At 31.0% G+C, this 12,000-nt stretch overlaps 4 protein-coding genes across 4 annotated transcripts; 1 reads left to right on the forward strand and 3 right to left on the reverse strand.

Moving 5' to 3' along the window:
- Window positions 1-110: 110 nt before the first annotated feature.
- On the reverse strand, window positions 111-3,761 carry cand_034910 (uncharacterized protein; the record flags this gene model as incomplete). Its single annotated transcript, XM_067213717.1, has 1 exon — window positions 111-3,761. One exon carries the CDS (start codon window positions 3,759-3,761, stop codon window positions 111-113), a length of 3,651 nt encoding a protein of 1,216 aa, XP_067070112.1.
- Window positions 3,762-4,315: 554 nt separating this feature from the next.
- cand_034920 (uncharacterized protein) lies at window positions 4,316-5,884 on the forward strand (the record flags this gene model as incomplete). The annotated part of the gene is made up of 1 exon (XM_067213718.1): window positions 4,316-5,884. The coding sequence occupies one exon, from the start codon at window positions 4,316-4,318 to the stop codon at window positions 5,882-5,884; it is 1,569 nt and encodes a 522-aa protein (XP_067070113.1).
- Window positions 5,885-5,984: 100 nt separating this feature from the next.
- cand_034930 (zinc-binding dehydrogenase family protein) lies at window positions 5,985-7,049 on the reverse strand (the record flags this gene model as incomplete). The annotated part of the gene is made up of 1 exon (XM_067213719.1): window positions 5,985-7,049. The coding sequence occupies one exon, from the start codon at window positions 7,047-7,049 to the stop codon at window positions 5,985-5,987; it is 1,065 nt and encodes a 354-aa protein (XP_067070114.1).
- Window positions 7,050-7,351: 302 nt separating this feature from the next.
- On the reverse strand, window positions 7,352-11,080 carry cand_034940 (uncharacterized protein; the record flags this gene model as incomplete). Its single annotated transcript, XM_067213720.1, has 1 exon — window positions 7,352-11,080. The coding sequence occupies one exon, from the start codon at window positions 11,078-11,080 to the stop codon at window positions 7,352-7,354; it is 3,729 nt and encodes a 1,242-aa protein (XP_067070115.1).
- Window positions 11,081-12,000: the final 920 nt, after the last annotated feature.

A 12,000-nucleotide genomic window follows, 5' to 3' on the forward strand; every position in this document is an offset into this window, starting at 1 on the left:
TTTGAATATTACTATTAAAAATTATTTATCGATTGTATAGTCTGATAATACATTCTTTTTTAGCACCGGTAGTATCTGTTGTATTATCTAGTATTTATTACATCAAGATATTAATATCTACTGTAAATATCATTTTGTATCTTAATTATACCATCAGGTCTCACAGGAAAGTAACCAGTCTTTGTAACTTCAGATGATCTAATATATTTTGTTTTAACCATAATACCATCTAAGTAATTGTAGTTCTGAGATATATAAATTAAAATTGCATGTGTCAAAGCCAAAAATAAAGGTTGTAAAATGAGAGATAATACAGATAGAACTAAGACAGCTATCCATGTACCAATAGCAAAGTACATTTCATTAAGTAGAATACTATTTGATGTAACTGTGTTATTTTCTTCCTTTATAGACTGTAGTATAGTTAAGATAGTTAAAATTATGAATAATAATATTGAAGTACTGAATGATATCCAATTAATCCATAAACGATAATGCATATGAGCTGCTTGTTGCCTAATATTCATTGTTTGTAGAATACATGGGAAATTCATGCATTTGTTTAAAATTGACTTACAAATATTCAATATAAAATATGCTAGATAACCAACTATAACTCCATTCCATATGGGATGCCTTCTTGACATTACACTAAGCATATAGAAAGTGAAAAAGTGTGCAATCGTAGAACTAGTAACATATGATAGCCAACGATATATCCTTGGAGATGCTGAGTTCCAATTTAGACTACCTGATACTGGATGAAATTCCATAAAGAATTTTAAAAGGCTTGCTTTAAAGGATTGAGATTGAAATTCAAATAATTTTTGGCTACGTAAAGCAATATCAGGAGGACTTATACCATTTGACAATAATGTGGAAGCTAAATTATTAATATTAGATAATACTTCTTTTTCATCAGTCGATTCAGTTAAATATTTTGTTGAATTCATTACTGAATCTTCCATATTTTTAAGTATTTCATCCAAGTTAGATTTAATTGCACTAGCCATTCCAAGAGTAAAGGTAGATATTTTTAATACAAACCCACCCTCAAAAGTCAATAAAACCTGAGCTTCTATAAATTTTTTATATTCTTCTGGAATTTCTTCAATTGAATCTGTTAAAATTCTAGTATTAACTATTGATCCAATAGCATAACCTCTAGTACAAATCACCGATCCTAAAACTCCTGGAACACCATATATTGGATGTAAATTCACTATCTTGTTACTTGTGTAAATACCCAGTATCTTTGTTAGGCTTGGATCGAATGGCTTCCATATATTAGCTCCTTTAAGTAATTGTGTCTCATTATTAAGATTTTCTACTCTAACATTATTCATTATTTTTTTATTTGTCAAAGATGAATCAGGATCTCTTTGTTCACTAATATTTTCAGCTTCCATAACCTCAAAATTAAAATCTGAATTTGGAGTACTTGAACAGCTTTCTATTTGAAACCTATTATCAAATGTTTTGAGTTGAGTCAAAGATATAGTATTATTATCTGCTGAACATTGAATATTTTCATCAGTAGTACTATTTAAGTTATCTTGCTGGTTACAATCTTCTTGAATTGCCTTATCCTTTCTCTGTATACACAGTAAAAGAGAATCATAATTTAGCCATATATATGTTAAAACTCCATTAATTATTACAGGGACTGCTGTAAATGGTACAGGCATATCAAAGTCCCAAAAATAAGAGTTATTATCAAATAAATAATCTTGAGTTCCTAAATTTGATCTTATACTTAATTTATCACCCCAGAAAACATCATTTGTATTGGATTTCATAACACTATTTGGTAAATATGAGACTTTAGTTAAAACACTTTCAAAAGAACATGTTGATTCTGTAGAGATACTCAAATTTCCAATAGGTTTGCAATATGTTCTAGAATTGTATCTAAACTTGTTCAGTATTGTTGTAACATTCAATATTTCATCTTTATTATTTATCATTGAAAATTGGATTGAAGGTAACAAATACTCAGATTGTATAGTTGAAAATACCTGCGAACTTATTGAGAGATTTTTGTCAATTCTATCAGAAAATATTGCTTTCTTTTTTCTCATAAGGGTAATAGTCCCATTTATAGTATCTATTTGAGGGGTAGAGATAATTGTCTCAAATGGTATAAATCCAAATGGTCCAAACCAATCTAAAGCATCTATTCCCTTTGTACAATTGCAAAGAATTGTAGGATGTATACACAAACTTTGCATCTCATCTGAAAACCAAAGATAACATTCAACATTTGCAATTTTATTTGATTTTGTATCAAAAAACAGTTGTATTGATGCTTCTGCATAAACTCCAATTCTTTTACGATACTCCTCTATTAGAACATTAATTCCATTATTATGTAATAATATATTAATTGATCCAATAGGTTTTCTTGGTATCCAATTAAATGGCATGCATAGTTTTGGATTATTTTGCTTAATATTTGTATTTAACCAATCACGTACATAAACACCCTGATTTTCTATACCAATCATGTACATTTTCACCCTTCTTAAATAATCTAAGGATACTGGTTCCCTAAACTGAATTTTTGTAAGTAATATAATAGGAGCTATTCTAGGTAATAATTCTATAATTCTATTTACATTGGTAGAATCTAACCTAAACCAGAAGTCATCAGCCCATTTGTGTACCTGAAAAGAAGTAAAAAAATTCTCTGTTTCATCTGTATATTTTAACTCCCGGACAACATTTAATAGTAGCAAGCTTTCTTGATCAAGCCAATTATTGTACATCTGAACTGTAGTATTATCCACAATTTTCCCAAGTTTTTTTTTGTTCTCTAGTATATCTTTAGATGTCATGAAACTGATTATATAGTAATAATTAGGATACAAATTATTAGCTATCAAACTATCATAAAGTTCTTTAAGCTTATTGTATAAAAGTCCGAAGTTATAATGTTGATATTTGAATCCCGATAATATTAAATAAACTATTGAAACAGGAAAAAAAATTGTTTGAATCACCATTGTGATTATTCTAATATGACCTACTGTTACATTTACAGACGGAATATATATCCATGGTAATATCATCTGTCTCTCAATTAATGGAACTTTTTTTTCATACATAATTTTATTCGGTATTTGTTGAAGATATACAGCATGTGGCTTTTTACAAATACTGATCCAGTCTACTCTATCCCTTATAAAGGCAATAACCCAACAGGTTATAAAAAGTCCAATATAAACTAATGATAGAACTATTGGTGATAATAATTCTTCTTCCTCTTGAAAATTATCCAAATATTTTTTTTTCATATTAGATGATGGATGTCCAGAAGTAGTCTTTAAAGCGAAATTTGTATCTTTGTCTTCCAAAAGTGATGAATTTTGATATCTGACTAAGTCTAATAAAACTCGTTTTGATTTATTATAATTCGCATCTACTTCATCATTACTATTATTACTAGTAAATTGACTATTTACAATTGGTTTATTAATACTCTTTTCTATCTCTCTCCAGAGTAACAAAATTAGTTTACCTATTTCATTAAAAAAGTCTCTGATTCCATTAAGAATTCTCTGCACCAAAGGAGAATTCAGATCTTTTCGTACATCATTAACTATCTCATTAATTTTTGAGTTGTTTTCAGTTGTATTTACATTTACAATTTCTTTCTCTAAGCTTATTGTGTTGTTTTCTTCACCTACTTCCATGCACTGAGAAGGTACAGCTATTACAGCTATAAATAACAATATAATCCGAAAATATCCAAAATTCATTAGTAAATTATGTAAATTCCTATTTTATCTATTTTAAAAGTGTTTGTTCCCTATGTAATGAAAGATCCAAACCATATACTTTATTTTTATCTTTTCAACCTTAGGTCTGGGAATATATTCTTACATTATTACAATCCCCAGAACCTACCCTATATATATATACATTAGGATCTTTAAAGTCACTAAGAACTTAAATTCATACTTAAAACAACTTTGCAAAGGACTATTACCAATATATTATGCCCCAGTTATAGTGAATTATATTTCTATCTAGTAAAACTATAGCTACAATAGAGCTCAATGGTGTTAGAAAACTACAAAATCACTCTATAGATAGTAGTTATAATTATCTTCTTAATATATAATTAAATTAGAAAGTCAGCTAGATTACAGATAACCCCATATTTCCACTTTTTTTCTAAAAAAGAGGGGATCATCATACATGCAGATGTCTAATATTTATGGTAGTAAATTAAACCGCCTTTCCATATTGCTCCCGTTCCCACAGTCTTTTTCAATACTTAGAATTAAAAAGATTCTTTAGAACCTTCAAGATGAACGATAGAAGTCTTAGTATTGAGAAGGCTGATGAACTGGTTTCTAAACTTCCGGGAATGAAAGGACGGAGATTACACGTCTTAACTCCTGCTACTCACTGTGAAATGTACTTTCCAGCTCTTCTAGTGTCAGTACAGAAGTTAGGATATAGACTTCATATTTTGGGTCTTGGTGAGAAATGGCAAAACTTTCGGTGGAAGTTAGTTAAAGTTCGTGAATTTTGTAAGACATTGCCACCGAATGACCTAGTACTTCATGTAGATGCATTTGATGTCTGCTTCCTACAACCCCCACATATTTTGGTTGAGAGATACTTAAAGACAGGAGTGGATATATTGTCTTCTGGCGAACAACCATCATCTCAATTTTTACTCGATGCTTTCCATGACAGTATGTTTAGAGCTGATTTAGATGTCTCATGGCCTGACAAGAGAAAAGATTCACCAGAAAAACTAGACCTAAGATATCTAAACTCAGGTAATTGGATAACTACTGCTGAACTTGCCATTCGTATGCTATCAATTATGCCTGAAAATGAAGTAAATGACCAGAAGTGGCTTAGCAAACTTTATCTTATATCTAAAGGAAAATTTAGAGACGAAGAAACGAAGAAAGCAATCATTGAATCTTGTGGATTAACAGAAATGGATGGCATTAATGTAGATGTTGATTATAGAGGCCAATTATTTTATGTATCAAGAGACCTAGATGGTTCTTGTCTTGATATTATTCCTCATGACATTGCAGGGAAGAAGTATTGTTCATGGTTTAAAAAGAATTCAAATGGAGAAGCTGCTACACCTGAAGCTGAACAAGAGTATTCTAAGACATATTTAAATGGTATTTTAATTGATAAAGATGCAGAAAGTGCTCCTTGTGTACTTCACATGTATTGCAGAGCTAATCACGATGAAATTGTTAAAAAACTTGGTCTACCTATTGCAATTCCGGAAATTAGTAGCATAATTTATTATGCATATTATTCATTTATAGGCTCATGGCGTGTCAGAAGGTACATTTCAATGGTATTAGCAACAGCTGTGGGAGCACTTTCATTATTAGCAATGTTCCTTTACCTATTCACTACATCAAAGAACTATCTGATATCTTTTTCAACAAACATGTTATCTAAACCAATAGAAAGTAAATCAAGTTTCAATGAACAAATCCCCAATTCGTTTCTCCTCTGTGAATATAAACATAAAGGTGATAAATTGGAAGGCCTCAAGAATTTAGAATTAGGAACTGTTCTAGGACATCTAAGATGTACAATGAACTCTCATGATATTCCGGAATTGTTAATAGAGGATCCACATCTAATTGGATTTATACCTCCTAATCTTGAAATGGTAGCATTTTCTAGACCCTACTTTCAAGGCAATAGATACTCACCAAGGACAAGTGATTCTACTCAACAATCACTAAACTCCTACACAGCTGTCACATTCCCATTCATCCCTAGGAGTATCCAATTCAAGGATTCTAAATGCAATAATGAAGATTCTACAACCATTGGAGGCAGTACAAACCTGGACCAATCGCTGGACCACATAACAGAGTTGTAGTTAGGGAGGTTGGTTCTTTATGACAATCCTAAGTAATTATCCCTTGTGATCGTCTCTTCTACAATCCTAAATACTAAGTAACCTAGCCCTTATACTCTAATTAGATTTGGTCTAAAGATCCGGCGACATCAATGACAAATCGATACCTCACATCACTTTTTACTAGTCTCTTGCATGCATCATTTACATCCGAAAATTTTATGAGCTCTATTTCAGATACAACGTCATGCTTACCACAAAAGTCAAGCATCTCTTGAGTTGTCTCAATATTTCCAATCAAACCACCTGAAAGGATCTTCTCACCAAAAATTAAACTTGATGAAACAAGAGATGTCATAGCTCCCTTTGGAGGGGCTCCCACACAGACCATAACACCATGGATTGTTAGTAAATTGAAGAATAACTGAGCATCTCTCTGAGTACACACAGTATCAATTATACCATCAAATGTGCCTGCTCGTCTAGTGAGCTCCTCAACGTCTGTAGCTACAATGAAGTCCTTAGCTCCTAAAGCTAATGAACTCTCTCTTTTACTCTCAGATCTTGTAATAACTGTAACATCACAACCAAACTTCACGCCAAATTTTACAGCCATATGACCCAATCCACCAAGGCCTAGAACAGCTAATTTAAAGCCAGGTTTATTCATTTTAAATCTCATCATAGGTGAGAAGACTGTAACCCCTGCGCATAGTAAAGGAGCTACTGCAGGTAAATTTAAATTTGTAGGGACTCTTAAAACAAAGTGCTCATTCACAGTTACAAATTTACCATAACCACCATATGTCAAACTTCCATCCTGATACCTACTATTGTAAGTAAGTGATAATTTTGGACAGAACTGCTCATTTTTCATACTACATGATTTACATGTTCCACAAGAATCGACCATACATCCTATTCCAACAATATCACCCTTTCTAAATCTCATAACACTCTCACCAACCTCGGAAACTTCTCCTATTATTTCATGTCCTGGGACCATTGGGAATATCCCATCATGCCAATCATTATTGACCTGGTGCACATCACTATGACAAATCCCACAATACAAAACCCTGATTTTTACATCATCAGAGGCCAAACCCTTCACTTTATATTTGTGAAGAACTAATTCGGAATTATGAGACAAAGCTGCAAGCCCTACAGATTCATATGGTGGCATATTTACTTCAATAAAAAGATAACTCTTCAGAAACTAGGTAAACAATTAAATCTGAACCCAGCTTTATTACAACCCCACTAAGTATAGAACACCATCTGGCGCCTTTGTCTTGTCTTCTAAGCTACAGTACCTAGTGTGGCTTACGCAGCTCACATGAAATTTCTATATCTATTGTAACAGTTTATTGAGTACAGAATTAACCTGATATATTTTATAGAAAAGATAAAGTTAATAAATATATATTACTAAGATTAAGATGGCTTGTTTAAGCTTGGGACAACAGATAATGTAGATTAACAGATTTAGGACACGAACTTCAGCTTGTCTAGTAAATCTCTAAGATTATTTCTGCTCTCCACTACAGAGCCCTTCTCAACTAAAATCATAGAGCTATCATTAATAAGCATATCTAAATAGGTCATTGTGTGTGCAATAGTTATATTTCCTGCAGAACGATACATCCAATGTTTTTCAAATGTGATATTATTCAGAACTTCCGCTGAAAGAGTATTTAGTACCTTATTTTTGTTGGGTTCTGAATTGGATACTATTCTGCCAAACATAAAGGCAGTTTGTTCATCAATTTGAATCTGGGATCTAAGTAGCTGTAGTGTGACCTCAATGGATATTTGTTTAAAAGAAGGATGAAAATATCTCATAAAACTCGTCTCAGACCACTTTGAATCTCCTATAAAAGTCTCAGATATAAATTGTTTCATAAATATAAGAAAATCTAGCATAATTACTGATAAACTTATGTTGAGATGTTCGTTACTTAATGATTCAAGTACTAACATTAGTCCAAGTTGCTTCATGTAAGGAGATGGAAATACAATAAGTTGCAACTGAGACTTTAAAGCATGATTAATTATTAGACTAGTTGGTATATAATAGTTTCTGAAACAAAGTCTCAAAATTCTGCTCAAGAGTAATGAAAATACATTTCCTTTTTGATCTCTATTAGGAATATGAATCCACAAACTTGATGCATTACCTTTATCTGAATTGACCAAACTATTAGAATCCAAATTAAAATATAGACGTGTTTTAGTATTTCTTACTACTCCCTCCAAAATAGGATATTGGAAGGTAATTTCTGAATAATTTGGATCTGTTGAGACTTTGTTTTGAAGTACTGCATCTCTATCCGAAACTTTGGAAACGTCTGATATTGGAACTAGAATACTTCTAACTAGAGGTGCACCTTTGTCTATCCTTTCAATATGAGAAATTAATCCAATAAGTCGGATATTTGGATTCTCTAAAGGATGTATATTTCTTTTAATAAGAGATATAATCTGTTCTACTGGTAATGAACTTAAAGTTTCATTTAACTGGTTTAATGTCACCATTTCTGGTAATAAAAGAGTTTGAACCTTTTCAGCACATAAATATGTTGCACTATCACCATTTAGAATTTCAGCAATATCTTCTAATGCAGCTTCTCTAATTGAGTTAGCCATATACTCACTAATATCTAAAGAAGCGAGAAGATTTATAGAATGAACTGAGTCACGCAGAATTGTTGGGAAAGTTGGTGAAGGTGCAACAACATGAAGCTCAAAACAATTAGATGGTAGTGCAGTTCCAGATTGAGAACAAGAATGAAAATCAACATAAGCCCCAGCACTTTTATACATAAACAATGGAGAGGCCAACATTATATTCATCCAAATAGCAAAGAGAAGTCTAGATATGAATGAATACAAATATAATGAACCTTCTAATTTAGAGAAATTGGACTGAGAAGGTAAATAATCTCTTCCCCCTTCATACCACCTGATATAGGATGACGACAAAGAGCTTTGAATGATATTTCTTGTTTTATTAGAGTAGGCTATACTCGAATAATAAATAGCTATATTTGAACTATTTGAGACTAATATTGGATTTGAAATGAATGGCACAGTTTCAGGAATCCGTCTTGCTTTATTTTTGTTATTACTATATCTCATAGAATCAGAATCCCCATCAACAAAAGTGAGATCAGAAGTTTCCAATATTTTGTTTGGAGTTGAATTAAATAAATATTCACTAAATAAGTCATTTATATCTTGGTTATCTTTTAAAGGATCTAAAGACCCCAGATGTTGACTTAAATTATTATTTTTCAGCATTAAAATAAATTTAGGATCAAATTCTATCTCCAAATATCTTATACTTTGTGAAGTATTCAACCTTAGTGGTAATATTTCTGCATCTAGTCTAGATTCTAGATTTTTATTTGAAATATAAAGTCTGAAATTTGTTTCTCTAAAATTGGATACAAGAGCATGCTTAACAGTTTGAAGAATACCTTGGTCACTTGAATAAAAACGATTATTCCCAATCATAATCTCGCTAGGATTGTAAACCTTCATATTCTGTACCAATATTTCAGTGAAGTCTTCACTAGACTGATGAACATCATAAAGTGAATTTTTGGTAAAAGAGCTATAATACATAGAATTAGCTATTTGGTTTTCCATAATACGTATATCCTTAATAAGTCGTTTTATAGGATCAATATCTGAAATATTGCAAGTATTATTCTCTTTAGCAACTTTTCCTATCTTTACACTCTCATCTATTTGTCTAATCAAACTCTTTATATAGGTAAAAGTTGCCTGAACTATAAATTGCACCAAAGGTGAAGATGCCGAAATATTTATTTCTTCAGGTACACTGAATAAAATTGAAAAGACTGTAAATCCAAATTTATCTGATGAATAAGCTGTTAGATAAATCTCTCCACTCTTTATATCATCTACTAAATTTCGTCTTAAAAGAAAATCTAGAAGTGGACCTGACTCAAACAAATGAGCTAATACTTTAAGAGGCTTGGAACTAGAAGAAGCTGCAATAGATGATAGGAAAGAAGGCAAAATCCACTGTATTTCAATACTATTTGAATTTGGGTCCAAACTACTATGTTCTACAATAATCGATTTGGGTTGGGGTATTGCTATAACAGGCATTGACATTTTATAATTTAGATTATCTTCAATATTATCAAAATTTATTTCAGATGATTTTTTTTTATTAAAATCCTTAAAAGTTACCTCACTGAAAAAGGGGATCTGAAACTTCCCTTTTAACAAGGAAAGTAATTGTTTATATGGCATTGTAGTTTGAATAGCTAAAATAGCTCCATCAGCCTTTACTATACGATTGTAAGCTTTCATCATCTCTAACTGTAATACATCATCATCAATTAAAGATCTAACTGTTTGATTTGTTCCCATCGACCAAAGAGATGTTAGAGCTATTGCACTATAGCTATTAGTTTTTACGAAACTATTTTCATTCCTTCTAATGTTATCTCTTAATAACTCAAATCTTAGCACAGTATCATCATTGATTAGGTCAAAATATGTCATATCAAGCTCTTTTAAAGCTGCGTCAACCACATTTTGATTAATTGCAATATTCCGCTTCCTTCCCTTAAAAGTTAAGAAGATGGAATCAAAAAAATATTCAATTACCTGAATATAATGAGCTGATGGACTACTCAAGCTTACAATTATACAAGAAGGCATATATTTAATAGATAAACTTCCATTAATACTATAAAGGTATTCTTTAAAGGATTGTTTCTTAACCAAACCAATACTTTCATTATCTACTATAAATTCCATTAAAAACATTATTTGGAAAGTTAGGTGATATAATCCCGGAATCTTCTCTTGTTGAATCATATCTGGAGATATATCAAAGCTCATAGTAAGACTACTCGCCTCAATTCCCTCATATGTTATAATACTTACTTTAAATCCATTACTGTACTCATAATAAGAGCCCTTCCTTGGATCTAATGGAGCAGAACGAGATATTTGATGTTTCTCAAGCATCCTAATTAGAGGAGATATCTTTTTATCCTCACTTAAGTGTTTCTTAGTTGTCTTGATTTCTTGATGCTGAGAAAAGTCAAAATATTCTGCAGTTTTATATTTGGTTCCTCTATTTACCTTAATATCCTTAACAGGCTTCTCTTGAGGGTGTCTTCTAGATCTAATCATAGACTTGAATACATCTGATACTTTTATTGGCATTATTGTTTATAATCAATTTCACGTTTTAAATCACGACTTAAGCTTTATTTTAGAGGATATCTTGAAAATTCAAAAATCTAACAGTTTCAGAAGCTCCAAGTTTCCAAAAAAATAAATTATAATTTCTTAAATAACCTGTTACTTATTAATCTTAAAAATCTTTAAACAGAATTACTGAAATCTTCTTGAATAGTAATACTACTAGTAATCTCAACTAGCAGACAACAAAAATATGTAAATCCCTAAGATCTCTAAATACCAAATTTATGAATCTAATAATCCTATAGGGTCTTTTAGGATTCAAAAAGAGAGTTAGCGTCATATTGGGTATCTAAGTTTACTAAGTGTCTCAGTACCTCTACTGCACTTTAGCGGTATATTTCAGTATCTTCAATACTCAACTTCTTGCAACTTTAAGACCTATAAATCTAAAGACTTTTTAATTAGCTTTATACTCACATTAAGAACTGAAATTTCTACTCTGTACTTTTCACCTTTTTTAGTTCCTTACTTTGCAGAGATGTCCAAAGTGATAGGGCATAGTAGGCTGATAATGTGCAAATAAAAATTAATGTAATTAATAATGTAGTATTTAGTTTTGAGATATGACAATGTGGCCCTTTATTAAATAAGCTAATTATTTGAATATGTGTCTCTATATCAAAAAAGTCCCCATTAATTGCTATCAGAATTAAAAAACAAGAAATTGAAGTGCTTAAGAGCCCTAGAAATACACTTTTTGTAGATCTTTGTTGTATACCATTTATAAATAGGCCAAATCCTGGAATAATAATATTCAAAATTATACAAATATATATAAAAATATTATATCTATGATTTCTTTTATTAATATTTAATATTTTCATTACTACTTGTCATAGTCTTAAGAATAAAGACCGGAATTTTAATATGAAAAATTC

This window comes from Cryptosporidium andersoni (genome assembly GCF_001865355.1).
Source record: "Cryptosporidium andersoni isolate 30847 chromosome Unknown contig_39, whole genome shotgun sequence".
NCBI lineage: Eukaryota > Apicomplexa > Conoidasida > Eucoccidiorida > Cryptosporidiidae > Cryptosporidium > Cryptosporidium andersoni.